The 19,159-nt window shown below is 31.1% G+C and overlaps 4 protein-coding genes across 4 annotated transcripts; 2 read left to right on the forward strand and 2 right to left on the reverse strand.

The window, feature by feature from the left end:
- Positions 1-988: 988 nt before the first annotated feature.
- On the forward strand, positions 989-3,002 carry LOC111426777 (myrosinase 1-like). The gene is made up of 5 exons (XM_023061458.2): positions 989-1,189; positions 1,239-2,013; positions 2,067-2,501; positions 2,551-2,657; positions 2,715-3,002. Exons 1-5 carry the CDS (start codon positions 1,143-1,145, stop codon positions 2,887-2,889), a joined length of 1,539 nt encoding a protein of 512 aa, XP_022917226.2. The 5' UTR covers positions 989-1,142; the 3' UTR covers positions 2,890-3,002.
- A 667-nt stretch (positions 3,003-3,669) lies between these two features.
- Positions 3,670-8,618, reverse strand: LOC111426151 (double-stranded RNA-specific editase 1-like). Its single transcript, XM_023060529.2, has 8 exons — positions 8,507-8,618; positions 8,387-8,457; positions 7,653-7,733; positions 7,067-7,349; positions 4,850-5,047; positions 4,350-4,615; positions 4,050-4,299; positions 3,670-3,995 (listed from the first exon to the last, which is right to left on the reverse strand). The coding sequence occupies exons 1-8, from the start codon at positions 8,532-8,534 to the stop codon at positions 3,874-3,876; spliced, it is 1,299 nt and encodes a 432-aa protein (XP_022916297.2). The 5' UTR covers positions 8,535-8,618; the 3' UTR covers positions 3,670-3,873.
- Positions 8,619-8,727: 109 nt separating this feature from the next.
- Positions 8,728-9,912, forward strand: LOC111426153 (SREBP regulating gene protein). The gene is made up of 2 exons (XM_023060530.2): positions 8,728-9,218; positions 9,291-9,912. Exons 1-2 carry the CDS (start codon positions 9,117-9,119, stop codon positions 9,807-9,809), a joined length of 621 nt encoding a protein of 206 aa, XP_022916298.1. The 5' UTR covers positions 8,728-9,116; the 3' UTR covers positions 9,810-9,912.
- An 822-nt stretch (positions 9,913-10,734) lies between these two features.
- On the reverse strand, positions 10,735-18,300 carry LOC111426472 (SMAD specific E3 ubiquitin protein ligase). Its single transcript, XM_071195692.1, has 5 exons — positions 18,180-18,300; positions 17,923-17,961; positions 17,566-17,808; positions 16,668-17,513; positions 10,735-15,529 (listed from the first exon to the last, which is right to left on the reverse strand). The coding sequence occupies exons 1-5, from the start codon at positions 18,232-18,234 to the stop codon at positions 13,791-13,793; spliced, it is 2,922 nt and encodes a 973-aa protein (XP_071051793.1). The 5' UTR covers positions 18,235-18,300; the 3' UTR covers positions 10,735-13,790.
- Between the last annotated feature and the right edge of the window lie 859 nt (positions 18,301-19,159).

Raw genomic sequence — 19,159 nt, forward strand, 5'->3', positions numbered from 1 at the left:
CTATCAGAAATTGACATGAAGTTATCAACACATTGTGAATTTAACATTAAATATTTAATAATAATTAATTAATATTAATCAATAATAACTTATTTATTATTATTTTTTAAATGTATGAAATAAAAATAGTGATATTTAGAATAATTATAATGATATATTTAATATTTGTTTTAGAATAGTTTCGTACTTGAAGTTAGCTTCTAAAAATCAACTCTAATACATAAATTGGGGTATATTGAGAATTAACACTACATTAAAATTAAAAACCTTCAAGTTAAACCATGCATCTTTTGAATTTGACGTTTTAGATAATACAATGTTGCATCTAAATGTTGCAACAATATTTGGGAGAATGTTGGAAAGTTGACAGATGTCAGAATGTCAGGAGCAACCTTAAGGTGTATGAAAGTAAGTATCTTAAGTATGAAAGGATTTTAAAACGTGAACGATGTTACAGCGTGCTGGAGAACTTTTTTAATGCTCATAATATAATAAATTATGTCAAAATCAAATAATAAATAAATGTGTACATAATATAATATGAAACTAAATAACTTTTACATAGTAACATTTTACATAGTTACATTTCAAAATTGAGGTTGGTTGTAGTGCCGCTACAGCAAGAATGAAGTTACGAAATGTTTGTTACCATCTTGAGTTATTCCGGATGCTATTGAGGAAGATATTGAAAGATGTATAGGATAAATAATAAGAGATAATGTACTGTTACTCCTGCTTTGTTATAATTATTGTCCATTGTTATTTTTTCAAAAAATTATTAATTAAAAAATAACTTTAATTCATTTTGACCACCTGTTTAAAAGATTAAAATAGAAAAATTTTTAATTGTAAGAGTCATTCGTTCGAAACCAAGTAAAAGTTATTTCTAAAACTATGTTTTTTTTTGTATCGCCGGAAATTCTTTTACTATAAAAGTATTCAGCGATAGCTTTTATCAAACTCCAATATTAATCAAAAAAATACCAATCCAATTACCATACAGGAAAAATACCAAAAACTTTACGTGACTACACATCTTGATAAAACGTGTTTGTGCGCAAAATTCCTCCGCCAAAAATCGTATAAATACGGAAAAAATCGAGTTTGTTAATCAGAAGTAGTTCTAACTTCAAACCACAACTATGAAGACGAAGAATAAGCTCACAATCATTTACATTTTACTCATGAGGTGAGAATCTAATATATTAAACATACTCATATTTTAATAACTATTTTAGTACTTGTACGTCGAGTCAAACGAATCAAACATTTCCTAACTCCTTTAAATTTGGCGTTGCATCTTCAGCTTATCAAGTTGAAGGAGGATGGAATCTTGGTGGGAAAGGTGAAAGTATATGGGATAGATTGACCCATTCTAAACCCAAAAAAATCAAAGATCGATCCAACGCTGATATATCTTGTGATAGTTACCACAAGGTTCTTGAAGACGTCCAACTTTTGAAAGATTTAGATGTGGATTTTTACAAATTTTCGATTTCATGGCCGCGAATTTTACCCACTGGACATGTTAATAACATCAATTCTGATGGAATTAGGTATTACAATGAGTTAATAGACGAACTCATTGCGAATGGAATTAGACCTGTTGCAACTATGTTCCACTGGGACTTACCACAGCTTTTACAAGAAAAAGGGGGATGGTTAAACGAGAAAGCAGTCCTTGCGTTTGAAGAATACGCTAATTTATTATTTTCAATGTATGGAAACAGAGTAAGGGATTGGATCACGTTTGATGACCCTGGAAGATTTTGTTTTGATCCTTATTACCAACAAACATCGTTTGCCGATGGTCTGAAAGAAGATGGAAATGTTGGATATCTTTGTGCTCACGCTATTTTGAAATCCCACGCAACGGTTTATCGGTTATACAATTTTAATTACAGAGAACGACAGCATGGAAGAATTGGGATATCCTTTGGCTCCACTTGGATGGAACCAGGAGTTCGTGGCGAATCCGATGACGATATAAGTGAGCTAGCAATGCAACTTGAGGTAATTTTTTAACATAAAATATTAATTAAACCATTAATAATTCATTGTCTTAGTTGGGATGGTTCGCTCATCCAATTTTTTCAAGAATTGGGGATTACCCAAAAATGGTATCCGACCAAATTGACTATTTCACCCGACAAATACAAACGTCTTCCTTTATAATACCAGAATTTGAATCAGCAGATGTAGAATTTTTGAGAGGAAGTTCAGATTTTTTCGGATTAACTCATTATACCACCAAGATTTGTGATAGCAGCCAATCAAAATTTAGCGCCGAAGGAACCCCTTTATTTGGAATGGACTTTTGTGGCCAAAATGAGCAATGGGAAAATGGAACATCTCCATGGTTGCAAGTTGTACCATGGGGAATAAGAAAATTATTAAATTGGATCAAAAAAGAATACGACAACCCGGAAGTTTTTATAACAGCGAATGGATTCTCCGATGATGGGAGCGACAATGATTGTCGCAGGGTCCATTATATTAACGTAAATTAATACAAATTTTCTTCATAAATTTCTCATTGTTTATTTTTAGTCTTATTTGGAACACATTCTCGCCGCCATATATAAAGATAACTGTAATGTTTCCGCTTACACCGTTTGGAGCTTTTTGGACAGTTTCCAATGGTATCAAGGATACACGTAAGAAATTTATGGGTTTATAATGATTATTTAAATTCTGAATCGTTATTGTTTCAGTGAAAAGTTTGGTCTTTATAATGTCGACTTTAATGCTTTGGAAAGAACTAGAACGGCGAAATTATCTTCCATGGTTTATACGAACATAATAAAACAACGAAAAATCGATTGGGATTATAGCCCAGAAGGCTATAAGATGTGTAAATGGGGATTAAGTACTAATGGGACTGCTTAACCAGAATTATTCCCGAACATTGGACTACACATGGACTACCCAATTTATTATGATACTTCTTTGTTGTTTCTTTTTGTTTTGTTTGAACGATTAAATTATTGAATTGAGCAGTATTCAAATCTTGTTAATTATTATAATGAAGTGTTTTAATCCAAATTCGTTGTACGCATAGGTTATCTTCTAAACTAAAAAAGATAGAAAAAAAAAGTAATATGTGTCATGATCTCGTTTTTTGAGAAACTGCTAATGCTGAAAACTCCGAACAGCTATCGTATACAGTTGTCCCGTAACTTTCGCGTCAGAGTATTTCTGAAAGAGAAAAAGTTTATTTCTCTTTCCGTGTCGAATCTATTGGTGCGCGGTGGTGGTACAGATTGCCTGAGAGTCATTTACGATCTCCGAATGCGTTTTCCTAAGCTTTTGTTGAATGGACAACTTTAAACAGTTTCCGTGCGGTTATTATGAACATTTCGGGACACCTGTATTTTGTTTAATATCGTAAAGTTGATCAAAATTAATTGCGACATTTTTAAAAATCTTCTGTAGGGCATTCTTTCAAAAAATATATGGACATTTTGTAAATTGTATCAGCATCTGAAAAGGAAAGGGAATTAGAAATGGATTCATACAAAGGATTAACAAAGGTATTTCTAAAAAAAGTATGGACCTTAGTACTTTTTCCAGCAAGGAATACAATTGGTTTTTTATTTTCATGTTCATTGATGAAAATCCTCTTCGATCTTCCTTTTTAATGGATAGGGCGTTTCATTAAAAAAAATGTTCTTGGTACTTAAAAAAAAATCAAATTTACTATCAATAATTTCATTTAGTCATAACATATATTTACTATCAATAATTAATTAATATATTTAGTCAAAATAATAAAATTACATATAATTAGAATTAATACTTTAACTTAAACAAAACTTAAACTGAATTTTACTTTGCTATTTTAAAACAAGTCACCATTCTTTTTAATTTTTTTTAAAAAGGAGATGGATCAACTTGCATTTTTTGACAATAAACTTCCTGTGGATACTCAATATTTAATAAAGCTTTACAAGCTTCAAACGCTGCGTTCTTCTTAGCCGTCTTTTTATTAGGGCCTAACAAAAATTAATAAATTAACAAAAATAATTCTAAATTATTAAGTAACGCACCAGTTCCTGTAAAGGTCTTTCCATCAACAACACAACTAATTGTAAATTGTACGTTGGTTTGATTTCCAGCCCTTCCAATTTCTTCGTATTTCGTATGTGGGTACATTTGATTCAAAAGCATTGATGGATTCAAATGTGCCGCGTTTTCCGGTAGTTTTTTCGCCGGTTTCGGTTCAGAACTTAAATTTGTTAAAGATGTTGAAGGTGGTGTTGGTGGCCCATCAGAAGTTGATGAGTTCATGGTGGAAAACTTAATAATATAATTAAATAACCAATAAAATAAATAAATTAAAATCTTACTAAATCAACTAAATTCCCTCCATCTTCATCATCCCAATTTGATAGTAACTTAAAAATTGCAAAACTCGCGATTTGCGACCAAGATAAATCCTCTTCCTTTTGATCTTCTTCCATTTTTTCGGAATCTTCTTCCATGGGAATTTGTGTCAAATTGGATTGTTGTTGATTCGCGGTAGCATTGCCAACGGGATTGCGTAATCTTTTTAAAATTATTGCTCGAATTGCAATTTCCGCAGCCGCAGTTTTCGCAGAAACTTTACTTTTACCTAATTTAAACAACAAAAATTAATTAATCCCACTAAAATCTCGATTAAAATAGATTAAAAACAAATGTGGTAGGGTTACTATCAAACTCCACTCCTCGAATTATTAATTCTCGTGGCGTTAGCGAATCCCTCCCGTTTCTTAATCTAGCACAAACCTAACACTAATCAACATGGTTTTTAAAAGTTGGATCAGCTGACTTGGTTGTGCAAAATTGAATCAATAAGAATCTTTACCTGTTCCTGTAAACTTTTGACCTTCAACTGAGAGAGTAGCGTTGAAGATATCTTGGTTGTAATCGGTTTTGGAGTCGGTCACTACGTATTCCGTTTGACCAACCAATTCGTTTAAAACCATCAAGGCGTTTTTAGGTTGGAGAACTTTCTTTAAACGCATGTTCCGACGGCGAACTCGTTCCGCTCTTGGAATACGAACTAAGATGATAAGAAAAAAATTTGGTGAGAAAAGTATTAAAAAATATAAGAAATCGTTTAATTAAAAAAATTTCAGCTCACTGAAAGAACATGTATTCGAAGCAAACGTTTAAATGCTCAACAAATTTTCAGATTTGCGCAGTGAATTGTCATCAGAAATAAAATAAGTTTTTAAATCATTTAAACTTAAGTTTGGACTCTTTAAAAATTTGAATGATTAATACGTACATAACTGAAGAACACAAAATCACTCAACGTTCTAAATGTTTTACAGCATATAGTATTATTATATACGCAATAAAATGGGGAACCACCGGCGACCGAACAGGGAATTACCATTAAAAAGTAAACAATTCTATTTTTGAACTCTGATAAAGTCGTCTTTACAGAACTATCTTTACGATAACGTTAATCAAATTAAAAGATATTACAAAATAAAATATTCCAAATATACTTTTATTTCAAAAAACAAATCAATTACTTTTTGGCTTATATGGAAAGCAATAATGATGCAACAATGACATTAAAGAGAAGGAATATTAACTCAAGAGGAAGAAATGATAATTTGTTTTGTAGCCTATTAGCTAACCTTGTTATATTTACACTGCATTAAAGAATATGTGCAACAAAAGTAGTAAAGTTAAAATGTTGCAAATAGAAAATCAGTCACAGAACTAATTGTATCTGGTGATAAAATGTGAAAAAAGAGATTTTATAAATAAAGTGGATATCCAACTCAACCCAATCCCCCTTTATCATGGCAATTTAAAACAATGAGGTTTACCAGGGAGGCTTTTATGCACAAAACATGTACAGCTATAAAGAGAGGGAGAAGAGAGTGAAATGTCAATCTGAAGAGAATTGCATATATTATAAAGGACGAGTTTTAGAAATGGAATTTATTATTATTAATTATTATTATCAGGCAATTTAAAAAATGAGTTACTATGAAATTAAAGTATTAATTTTTTTGAGTTAATTAAAGTAAAACTTAAGAAAAGCAAATTTACAAAAACATTGTAAGATTCCTGGAAACAAAGAGACCTTTGTTATTATCCAATTCATGAAGAAAGCAGAAATATTTGACAAACTAGTGGTTTTAAATACAAACCTCTTGATGTAACTCTTTGAGAGAGCAGTTATGCAAAAATGTTTTTTTCTTGACTGCTTCTTTTGAGGTTTGTATTCAAATACCGTCTATTAATGGATCCACAACCCTAAGGTACTTAAAAGACATTTCAAATCAAAACATGCAAATTTAAGGGCGAACCTCTATGGATTATTATAAATCAACATTAAGCGACCTAAAGAGTGGTAAGCAATTAATGATTAGATGAAACAAAGTACTAGTATTTAAAAAAAAAATAAATGTTTTTAAATTAAAATTTGCTAGGTTAACTTTTTTAGTAAAAGAGGTGATATGTAGAAATATCCCAGAACTTGTGTATTGCACAAAAACTTTACAAGGTTGAGAGTGTTATAGACTCTTTACCCTAGAGTGTTATTTGTATATTAAACAATGTTTTAGATTTACATTAAGTACATTTTGATCATTTCTTCTATGACAAAGGTGACACTGATTTTACCTTTCCACTTTGTTTGCAAAAAGAGCTTGATTTTTAGGGTTGGGTTGATTCAAACCAACAAATTTTACTAGTGCAAGAATCTTATCACTATTTGTCGCCAAATCTTTGTCCAATGATCTTAAAAATATGCGTTTTTCTATAAAAAAATATTTTTAATAGTACACAATGCGCGTCAAATGTAACGACCACAACTCAAAGAGTAATTTGCTGTGTTAAAACTGTGTATGAGAGATCTACATAAAGAAATGATCACTTGAGAGGTGTTTCACCACTTTGTGGCTTTCCCTCTAAATTAGTACAACATAATTGTTAACATTTAGATATTAGGAGTTGAAGAATAAACAATATTATTAATCTTCATATCCTTACAGACTTATAATTAATGATTTTGTAACATTTTCAAATAAAAATTCATATTTTACTTTAAACATACTTGTTTTCTTAATCCAAAACGGTTTCTCCTTAGTACTCTCACTGGTAGTTGAAGCAGTTTTTGGAGAAGTAGCAACTTCAGATTTTTCTTCCTCTTTCATTTGCAGAGTACCAACCTCACTTTCACCCTCTTTTAAAGGAACTGGTGGAGGAGGTAATTGTTGTTGTTCATGTTGTATTTGTTGAAGTTGTTGTTGAGAAGCTTGTGTGAGATTACTAACAGGATTTTGTTGCTGATTTATTTGCTTTTGGGGTTGATTATTTTTTTGTTGTTGTGCTTGTTTCTATTAAGAAATCAAAATTGTTTAATAACACTTATTTATATTAAATTAATTACAACGAAATAATTTCTTAAAATTGTACGCCTTTTTTCTAATGCAAACTAAAAACAATTTTAAATTGCAAACTCTCAAAGGCAATTTCATAAAATTAGATGGAGTATTATGACTAGAACAGCCACAAAAATTCCACGATTTTATAAATTTACTCTGCCATAGGTGTAAACGCTATTTAGATCAATGAAAATGAAAGTCCAAACTGCTGACTCCACATGGCACTTAATTAATCTAAAAAAAATTAATATTTACCTGGTTTTGATTTCCTTGATTTTTTTGTTGTTGTTGTTGACCATGAAATTGCTTGTCCTGCTGATTGGAGTTGGCATTTAGCTATTAGACCAGGATCGAATTGGTTTTACTACACCGGTCAAGTCGGATAGCACCGCTATAGGTGCAACAACCTTTGCCATCAAGTATCTCAACCAAGAGATAACTTTATGTAAAGGTTTTGTGTAATATCTTGACACTTTATTGTATTAATAAGGATTAAGTAAACCCATAAGCAATCTAAACTTATCAGAACGTCCAGATTGTTATGGTTTTACTATAAGGCACATCAAAATCGTCAAGATACAAGGGTAGCCACATGAGTAAGCTATACTGTACGAATATGTACCACAAAATTATTTATGATCAGGGTACATCATTCCACAGTGTAACATACAAATGAGACACCAAACAAAGTAACCTATATCAGTATTACTACCCTACTGGCAGTGAAAGTATTGTACCTTCCATTACCTGTCTCATAGAAAAATCCCATCAGTTCTCTTTAATTATTCAGTAAAAAGAGTTTGAAATAGTAAAAACTACATTAAATTTCATAAATCAAATCTTTGCCGAAAGATGGCGCTGAGACAACAAAAAAAAATCTTTTTACATAATCTTAAACATTAATTAATGGTAGTTTTACTTTATTTTATAAAAAAATTAACTCATAAAGCATCGACCATTTCTAATAACAATAAATTACCGAAACTCACCTGGCCGCCATGAACAAAATTTCCTTGCATAGCTTGTGGCCGCCGTTGTCCTATTGCACCAACCCCTGCATCTATTTAACATAATTAATAACAACATTTAAAAAGATTTCATTAACTTACAGTAATTTCTACGTGTATTATACGACATTTTCCACAATTAATTAAAAATTCTATTCGACTCTCACCAGGTTCACGTTAAGAACGAGAATGACGCGTCCAAAATGGCAGACGGAACGGAACCAAAAGCATCATCGGAAATAGATGGCGCTATCAATACGTTTTAGATCGCACCCTATCATTTTATAACAACCAAATTATATTACAACATAATTAACATTTTTAATAATAAATCAACAAATAAATTTCTAATTTAAATATAACCCAATTATGTTTATTTAATAACTTATTTAGTATTTGCGCAATAAATCCTCTTTTAAGGAACGTACCCAAGATCACTAAACAGTATGAATAATGCTTTAATTATTTGAATTGGTTATTAATACAGTTTCCAAGGGCTTAAAATCGGGCTAAAACGATAAAGGTACAAATTAATAATATAACAAGAACCTCATTTGTAATAATAACACGTAACCGAGCGCCGCAACGAAAAATAATTGAAAAAACATAACCTCAAATTTTCGAAGCCCATCTTAAAATAACCTGATAAGCAAGCAAACAATGCATTTAGCAGCTAATTAAGTTGTAATCATGTTAAAATCGGACTATTACAATGTGGTACGCCCCTCTCGTGAAATTTCTACGACGACGAATTGTACTTGGCATAATTTTCACGTTTTCGTTTACTTATTGCGTTGTCAGTTTCATTGGAAAGGTAATGTGTCTAAAATACAACAACACCCTATTGATTGATTACGTTATTAACATAATTTTTTTCGTTGCGCAGCCTGACTTTTTAGAAAATGACGATTTAGTCCCAGTAAGAAGAACCCAACCCTTCATATGGAGAACTTTACAACAACATTCAACAAATAGCGATGGGAACCCTATCTCCTGTCGAAATTCAGTACAAGGAAAAGTTTTAATAGTCGATGATCGGGGTTTTGTTTGTCCAAGACATGATGTTCAACACAACGGCTGTTGTAACGATAAAATTTTAACTGTGATTCAATATTCCTGCGAAACGTGTCGAACCAATGATTGTTGCGCCATTTACGAATATTGTATCAGCTGTTGTTTACATCCCGACAAAAAGGATGTCTTAGAAAATGTTCTCGGAAAAGCTACAGAACAAAACAACGTTCTTTTCGCCTCCGTTACGGACCATTTTGAGCTGTGTCTAGCAAAATGTCGAACCAATTCTCAAAGTGTACAACATGAGAACTCTTACAGAGATCCCAAAGCTAAACATTGTTTTGGAGAAACAGCACCTAGTACTAATAACATAGATGGAGATGAAGGTTAAAAAAATGATTGTTTAGTTTTTTTTTGTCAAGGTTAATGTTTTTATATACTGTTTCTTGTGCCTACTTTACGATTATGTTGAATAAAATGCTTTATTTCTTTAATATGATTCTTTCCATTGAGCAACTCCATAACCCCTGCAAAAGCCTTGCTGTGACGTCATTGGAAGAATTGACATTTCTGTTTTTATTTATAGTGTATTTCACTTAAGAAGTAAACCACAAAAATATTAAAATATAAAGCGAAATATTAAGGCTTATAATTTTATTATTGTTAGGTTATCCAACTTGACTCGGTTGCCATGGTGATTATGATGTCATTAATATGTCAAAATTGACATTGACATTTCTAACCGGAAGTTGACTATATCTTCATTAAGATTACAAATATGTCAAAATTGAGGTTGATACTTACCAAGATATATACTACTATGTATATTCCATACATAATGGGCACTTGTAATTTAATATTAAATTAATATAATGTTTAATTTAATTTTCTAGCACTTTCTAAAGGTTTGATATTAAAAAAACCTAAACAAATTCCTTTTTTCGTATGATTTAAGCACAAATTAATTAATTTGCTTAAAAAACCATGACGTTTCATAAAATTGACATTTAATTTTGACAAATTGTTGTGAAGTTAGTGACATTGAATTTATGTCACATTGACGTTTAAACTTCATTCAAAAATTTATTTAAAAAAATAAATTTATGGAATCAATTTCAACAGTAGTTGTGGACAAAGAATGAACATATAACGAGTTATTATATTATGCCACTCGCTGCGCTCATGACATAAACTTAACATTAGTCCCTCATTATATGCTCGTATAATAATATACTATTATGTATATGTCCTTAATCAAGGAATAGAGACGAGGAATGAACGGAAGAATCTTTTATTTTAATTGTATAACGGTGGTATTAATTGTATATATAATATATATTTGAAATTTCTTTATCTGAAAATACACGTTTTTTTATTTTACAAAATAGCCTAGTTTTTAATCGCCTATAATATAATAAAAGTAGTCAATATCACTAAAGAATGTGTCGACGATTGCCTAAAAATTAAAATTCCTATTTACAAAAACGAAAAAAAAAAAATTGCGGAGTATTCTATCAACACGTCTCACTTGAACAGATTGCAACGATTACAAAAAAAACGACCGCTACGGAAGCAGTCCGAAAAAACGAAGAAGCAAAAAAAAAACAACCCGCCCCTGTTCAATGTTTAACAGGAAAGATAATCTTAAGATTAACAAATTCTTTTTAATCAAGTCTTTATTATTGCCTCTTAAATTAAAGAAAATTATTTGTGCAAATTAATTAATAAAAAAAATATATACAAGTATCTATGTATAAATAAATCGTATAATCACAAACCTGCCTTAACTTCTACTCTTTAAAAATGATATTAAAAAAATCAGTGCGTTTTACACTTAATTGTGCTTAATTAGATTATGTTCTTTCTTGTAACCTTATAAATTAATTGGTGACTTTAACCGATGTTAATAAAAAAAAATTGATTAAAAAATTAATATTGTTTTAAATGCACGTTTCGGCAATCATCCTATACATTAATATTTACATAATATCGATATGTTTAAAGATTTTATTTACTTTTAATGATGTGTATTGTCTATTTAATAATAAATAACGAGACTTGAGCGAGGCACAATTGTGAAAAATCGGAAATAAGCAACTATTCATGCTGATGTTAATGATTTAACTCATTTCATTCACTTTTCTAAGGCACTGCCCAGTCTTATTTTAGGCTTTAACCAAAATTAAGTGATTTCTAACACGTGATGTTTCAAGAAATTTAAAATTTTCTAAATAAAATTATCAAAAATAAAACAATTAACAGAATCAGTGTAGGAAGCAATCATTGTGTATTAATGGTAGTAATATTAATACTTTTTCTTTATCAAAAACAAAGTTACAACAATCAATATTGACTTAAATTAATAAAAAAATAACCAAATAATTGAAGCGATATGTAGTCAACGTGTTAAGTAATTAAATCTCTTTCAATCAAATTTTAAATTTAAAAATGTCTATTTTGATTTCATTCGGTTTTAAGTCAATGTGTTAAATTAGTTCTTAATTTAAAACTGTTAATAAGAGGAATACGTAATTTTTTTCTTCTTTTAATAGATAATTATTGACAAAAACGATAATGGTACTAATTAAAAATAAAGTCATTGTGTTAATGGACTCTATTATGAGATGTGATATGTACTCAATGTGTTAATTTTTTACTCGATTTTCAAATTTTAATAAATTCATTGCAAATAACAATGCTTATATTAATGTCTCAATAACATTAATGCTTAAAAATTGGAATATTGACAGTCAAAGTGTTATACATGATCATTTTAAAGTGAAAATTACAAATTTTAATAAAAACACAACACAATATTACTGTGATGTTTAAAACATGACTAGATTGACTTGAAACATGATAGGTACTTAACGTGTTAAGTTAGTTAAATTAAATATTTAGTTTTTATCACTTTAAAACTCCAAAATAATATTTTTATATTTAACTTTTATATTTAAAAAATAATACAACTTCTTTATTTTTAAGATTTTTTCCTCATAAAAAGCAAAATTACCATTAACACAATGACTGATAATATACAGGGGGAATCATTAGTAGCCCGGCGGACGATAGATGCTAAACCGTTATTATTTTAGTTTAATTATTTTCACTTATACAGGCTGTTCCATTTAGGCGTAATGAAGAGTACGTAGATTTTTTTTAAAAACACCCTATATATTTTATCATATTATGAATAGCATTAAATTTGTTTATACAACCGTATATATTACTAACTCATAGCGTCCATAGTTCCCGAAATATTCAATTGTTTTTCCAAATTGTGTCCATTGCAGGTTTCTTTAAAAAACGATGTATATACGACATTTTTTCCAATTTTGCCTTGAAACTATGTCAGATAATAGTCAAAGCCAGTAGATAAAAATATCGTTTTTACATCGTTTTCAAAAAGATCCTGTAATAGGCACATTTTGGAAAAACAATTGAATATCTCAGGAACTATAAACACTGTGAAATAGTAACATATACGGTTTTATAAACAAATTTAGTTGTATTCATAATATGATAAAATATACAGAGTGTTCCATTTAAATAAATTTACGTACTCTCCGTTACGCTTAAATGGAACACCCTGTATAAGTGAAAATAATTTTACGTAATAGAAAGTTGAGTCATACAAAAATATTTTTTTGTTGATACTAATAACTCACCCTGTATAAAACAGTTTGCAATAAATGTGCTAAGAAATATTTTTCGTTTTCCTTTTAATTTTTTCTTTCATTTCAACCAAATTAAAAAAAAATAAAATACCATAAACAATGAGATCTCACACAGTCAATGAGTTAAGCAAAATTTCTTGGTCTGGTTAATACGTTAAGCAATACACTTTGAGTTCCCCAATTTCGTTCCTTATAAAAAAAAATTGTTATTAATGACTGCTGAATATTATTTTTCTCAAAACTGTATACTTTTATCTTATTTTTGGACCAATTAATACAATCAAAAAAACTTTAATTTAAAAATTAACACAATGAGTTAAAGGTATTGCTCAAAATCATTTTTACTTTTAAAAATAGATCAATAAAGAATAATATTGCTGTGATGTTTAAGAAATTTAACTCAATGACTGTGTAATTTACCTTCCAACGCGATATGTAATCAATGTGTTAAGTTGAAAAAAGAACTACTTAACAACAACAAAAAAATCGAAACAATCTCCAAATCATGTATTTAAAGCAAATTTAATATGTTAAGGAAATTTTTAATTAAAAAAAAATTAAAATATTTCCATAACACATTAATTACATAGTCACTGAGTTGGATGTCAAAATGTTAAGTAATTATTTTTGGAATAAAAAATTACAATTAACATTATGAGTCATTTTAGTCTTATCTTTTATACAATTTTTTACACTTACTCTACAGCAAACCCACAAGTTTCTTCAACAGCCTGTGTAAGTTTATCAGCAAGCACCTGATAACTATCATAAGGTGGTATATCGATGCGATTAAAGCAAGTGTGTGCTTTTGGCAAGTTTTGAGCTGGAACATCAACACAGTGAATCGTAAATAATCTTGGACCCGCAGCCCCAGTGCTTCCTTGTAACGCTTTAAATCCTTGTAAAGGAACCCGGGAAGATCCCGTAACGAATTGTAATAATCGAGCTCGCATTTCTTCCCCATACGTTTCCACGACTTGCCAAAACCACTGTACGACCGGCGTTTCCGGCGTGCAATGTTTCAAACGCGTGTTTGCTTTCCAATCTTCGATGTCAATCGTTGCTATTCCGCTTATAACGAGTTCTAATTCGCGTTCATCGAACGGTCGAAGTAAAGCTAATGGAATTAATTCGGTGTAACCTTTTTGTAACGCTAAAAACTGTTGTTCGATTCCCCGCATAAAGCGGTAATTAACGTAAAGTTTAACGTATTCTCGTTTATTTTCTTCGGTTACGGTTATTGTCGCGCCTGACGGTTTTAATTCGTGAACTTTTATAACACCAAAACTATTATTTTCAACCGAAAAAGTTGTATCTAAAACGCCGTTTATATTATTTTCGAGCATCCAAGTAAGACTACGATGTAATTCCGGGTCAACCCCTTCGATATCTTGTAACGTAATCGGCTTATTTAATAATTGTTTATAAAACGGGGTTGTAAATCCACCTTCGAGTTGGTGATTATGAAAAACGGCGATTCCCAAAACTCTCCCAACGAAATGGAAATACGATAAATGTTCAGGATTAATCGATGAATCCGGATTAATTTGTAGCGTGTATTGATCATCGCGGCTATATTGGAACAAACCGTATTGTGGATTCAACATTTCTCTTGATAATAAATGGAGCCATTCTCTTGCGACTCCACCGTAATCTAAACCTTCTTCCCCACGAAATTTTACCATAAGTCGTTTTCGCATATCTTTCGGTTTCATGCGCATTATCAAACGGTAGCTTTCCTCAAAAATCTCCGAACGTGACACTTCTAATCGGCAATGACCACTTTGCGGTTGTAAAGCTTGTAATTCCGCTCTTAAAGCTTTTAATTTTCCCACTAAATCTCGGCGATATTTCGGTAATAACTCGGAATCGTTTAACAAGCCGTGTGGTAAATCCGAATCAGTTGGTCGACTTCTTGGAGACATCGGAGTTGAATTATTAACATTTGTTGTAACAGTTGTATTTGGCGTAACTCTTTCTAATGGATTTGAATTATTACCACCACCCGGTGGTGGTGGTGGTGGTGATTGTAAATTATTCGTATTATTAACCAAATTGGTCACATTTGGATTTGCAATAACCGTATTATTTAATAAAGATGCGTTGTTTGTTGTTATGGTATTATTTGCGGTTGAATTGTTTGGGGTGCTATTTGATGGAGTACCGGAATGATTTTTCGTTCGAATTATATTTGTTAAAATTTGAGTGTTTAATCTAGGGTCGGTAAATTGCGTCGTGCGGTTATTATGATCCACAAAATACATCCGACCGGATGCGGTGTGTCTCATTTCCCAACCGGCGGGGAGAGGTCCTAATTGATCAAGGGATAACCCTAAAGGTGCCAAATCTTTCGGGATACGCGGATCATGCCATGTTGAAACTCCAGTTGGTATGTGGTAAAAGTAAACTTGTCCCTGTTGGGTTGTTCGTACTTCTATACCAAAAATAAAAAAAAAAAATATTATTCCTTACACATTGTTACTTAAGAATACAGTAGGACCTCTATATAACGAACTTCTACATAGCAAAAGAAGTTTGTTTATTATGTATATGGAGCAAACTGGCGTTGCACAACAACTTAATGTACAAACAACGTTACCCATACACTATACACAATTTTATACAAACTTCAGTTGCTTGTGTTGTGTACGCATCGAAACTAAGAGTTAGAAAAAAAGTAGCTTACATGTCAAAACCACAAAGTTCTATCGTCTTTTGTTTTTCCCCTAGAAGCCAAAATTGAAAATATCGTAAAACCAACAAGTGAAATTATCTTGGTTATTATTATAGGTGGAGTATTATAACTAAGACATTATATGGACACTTTTTTACAGAGAATTTGATTTTGAGATATTATGACAATTTTCGATTTTTTTTAAATGGAAACAATCACTGATTATTCGCTTATTAAATTCGTTATTTCTTTCTGATTACAAAAATATAGGGTTTGACAGGTCTATTTCTTATTGTTTTAGAATAAAGCTAAAAATAAACTTTTTTTTAGTGTCGTCAAAGAAATAAAATTTACAGTTTCCTGTACATTATAACTAAAAATTAAAGAAACATATTTCTGATATTTGAAACAAATAAATTTGTTGAACTATTTAATTTATATTTGTTTTACACAAAAGTTGAAATAGATTGCATTATTTCACATTTTTTATTCATATTTAATATCATTAAATGACTTAATAAATTATTGATAGATGGCGCTCATATATTTTTTTTTAATTCAAATAAATGGCAACATGTTTGTATTCAAAAATTTTCTGAAGTGTTAAATTAAAAATCCACCTGTACACATTTAAATAAATCGGTTTATGCATTAACTGGCTGTATCTCAGTTACCTTTGAGAATTGAGCACATGTTTTTAGGAACTTTTCTGCTTAAAATGAATAAATCTATAACATATTAACGTATGTACCACTCCTCATGAAACACCCCTGTATATTCTATAGGTTTTTAAACATAGAAAAAGACGGATTCTTTATAACAAAGTTTCTATATAACTCTATGGAACCTCCAATTTCGTTATATAGAGGTCTTATTGTATATAAAAAAGTTTGCTTACCATATCCAGCTGGTAAATCTAATTTGCTTCCATTCCCACTTGTCCCTGATCCGCTCGCCGTAGCATTCTGCGTTTGCACACTCCCATTAACCACCCCATTCCGATTCCTAGGATTCCTCCTGCGACTACTCCCTTCATTTCTCCGCCCATCCTCCCCACTTCTCTGTCTCCTCTCGCGATGTTGTCGCGGAGTATTTCCATTCGGCTGGTTCCCATCCCCACCACCACTACTATTTCCGCTTCCAGAACTTAAAGAACTCGCGGGAGCGTTACAACTGATATTATTCGGCGCTGGAATAACGGCCGTTGAAATCGGTGGGGCGTTAAACTCCCTTTCGCGCCTAATTATTTCTTTTTGTGGACTGACAACAGGCGAAACCGGCGACGTCGAACTTGAAGATGAACTTGTTGTGGGCGTTGCATTAACAATTTCGTTTGTTTGATTATTATTTTCATTGGAATTGTTGTGATTATTGTTGTTGTTGTTGATGCCGAGGTCTACAGTGGGATTATTGTTTGTTCGAGACGGTCGGGGTCGATCACGATGATGATTTTTTGGGTTATTTTGGGGCTTAATCCATTGGGTTGATTTGGTGACGTGATTAACGTAGTAAAGTCGACCGTTTTCGGTGCGACGTTCCTCCCAACCTGGTGGTAAAACATTTTCTGTAGGTTCCGGAGGTGAAGTTTCTCTATCTGATGGGCCTTTTAATTCACCTTGTGGCCCCACCACCGCTAGTGGTATTCCACCAGATGGGCCATCTCGGGACATTAACGAAATAATTATTTGACCTTTAACGAGTTCGCTATCATCTTGGGATGCTTTTACTAAGTTTAATCTTTGATCTAAAATTGAAATATTTATAATTAAAAATTAATTAATAATATTGATACGTACATCCGGTATCTTTTAAACATTGTATTTGCGAGCTTTGGATTTTAATACAGCCCAAAAAGCCACTTCCTTGTTTTTTATGCACTTTCCTAAAGTTCCAAACGCTTATTGTTATGGTGTCTTTTTGTCCAATGTATAAATCATAATGGGAATTCCATTTCGGATCCAAAGTGTTTTTTGCAGTTTCTGTTGAATGACATTGACCGCTTCCATCAACCGAGATCTTTGCAAACGGATCTGGGAGACCTTGAATTGAAATGAAAATTATAAAGAAATGGTGATATTAATTATTATTACGTAGAAACTCTCTAAGGAAAAGCGATGTTTATAAAAATGTTTAAGTGAAAGTTATTTACTTACGAAAAAGATCCTTTCGCACCAAATTTTTCGCACACAGAACTGCAACAAGAAAAACAGATTAAACGTTAAATTAACAGGATGTAAATCACCAAGTTTTTATCTCTCTCCCATAGTTAAATGCCGGTTAATTAATCAACTAGCTGGGAGGAGACCCCCTTTAATAATTGAAGCCATATTGCTGGTTCAAAAAAAACGCGCACGAACACGTTTATGCCACAATTACAAACTGCTTTGGGGACTCTGTACGATTAACTTACTTGTCAGTCGTATTTTTTGTGCCCCATTTCGACGATTCGACGGTGTATTGGACATTTTAATCGGTGCAAACTTTTGTCAACACATCACTAAACATTTACTATCGGACGCCATTTTAACTAAAATGAGTGACAACGCCCTCTAACGACGGATCATTAAACTTAACCCCGCTTATTTTAAAAATTTATTTCAAATTAGGTCACGAATTTTTTGTTTGTTTATAAATGTTTATAAAAAAATGTTTATGAAAAACATATTTATAAAAAAATAACATTACCAATAATATTTTAACCTAAATCCAACTGGAATGGTAACCTCGATGACTCCTTGATGTGAGAGTCCATCTTGTCCCAACATATATCACAAAAACAAAAATACAATAAAAAAAAATTAAAAATTAAGTTGGTATTAATATTTAATAATTAAATTGCTATCTTCACTGTTGTTAATTTCGGGTTTAACATCTTTGGACTCATTTTAAAGGTTTTTTAATGAAAATGACAAATATGTCAAAATTGACGTTGACGTTTCAAACCGGAAGTGATTGTATTTCCATTAATAATAAAGTTAAATATGTCGAGTTTGGACTTATTTTAAAGGATTTTTTATGAAGTTAACAAATATGTCAAAATTAAAAGTTGAAAGTCCGAACTTTTTGGTTTTTTAAGATAAATTCGTCCAGTTTGGACTCACTTTAAAGGTTATTTTATGAAGATTATGAATATAATAATAAAATTAAAGTTGACATTGACAACTGAAAGTTTTTTTCACTACTAAACCCGACTGTTTCTAGTTCTAGGTCTTGTGTTAGTTCTAGTTTGAATTGTTATTTAACCCTAAATTCTTGTACATTTTAATTGATCTAAAAATATTTTTTTTGATTTAATCCACTTACCTTGTTTATAATTTCTCCATTTTGAATTAAATTCAATTATATATGTGTTTTTCATTAAAGAAACTTAAATTCAACGTCAATTTTGAC

The sequence above is a fragment of the Onthophagus taurus genome, chromosome 5 (assembly GCF_036711975.1).
Source record: "Onthophagus taurus isolate NC chromosome 5, IU_Otau_3.0, whole genome shotgun sequence".
In the NCBI taxonomy this organism is placed as follows: domain Eukaryota; kingdom Metazoa; phylum Arthropoda; class Insecta; order Coleoptera; family Scarabaeidae; genus Onthophagus; species Onthophagus taurus.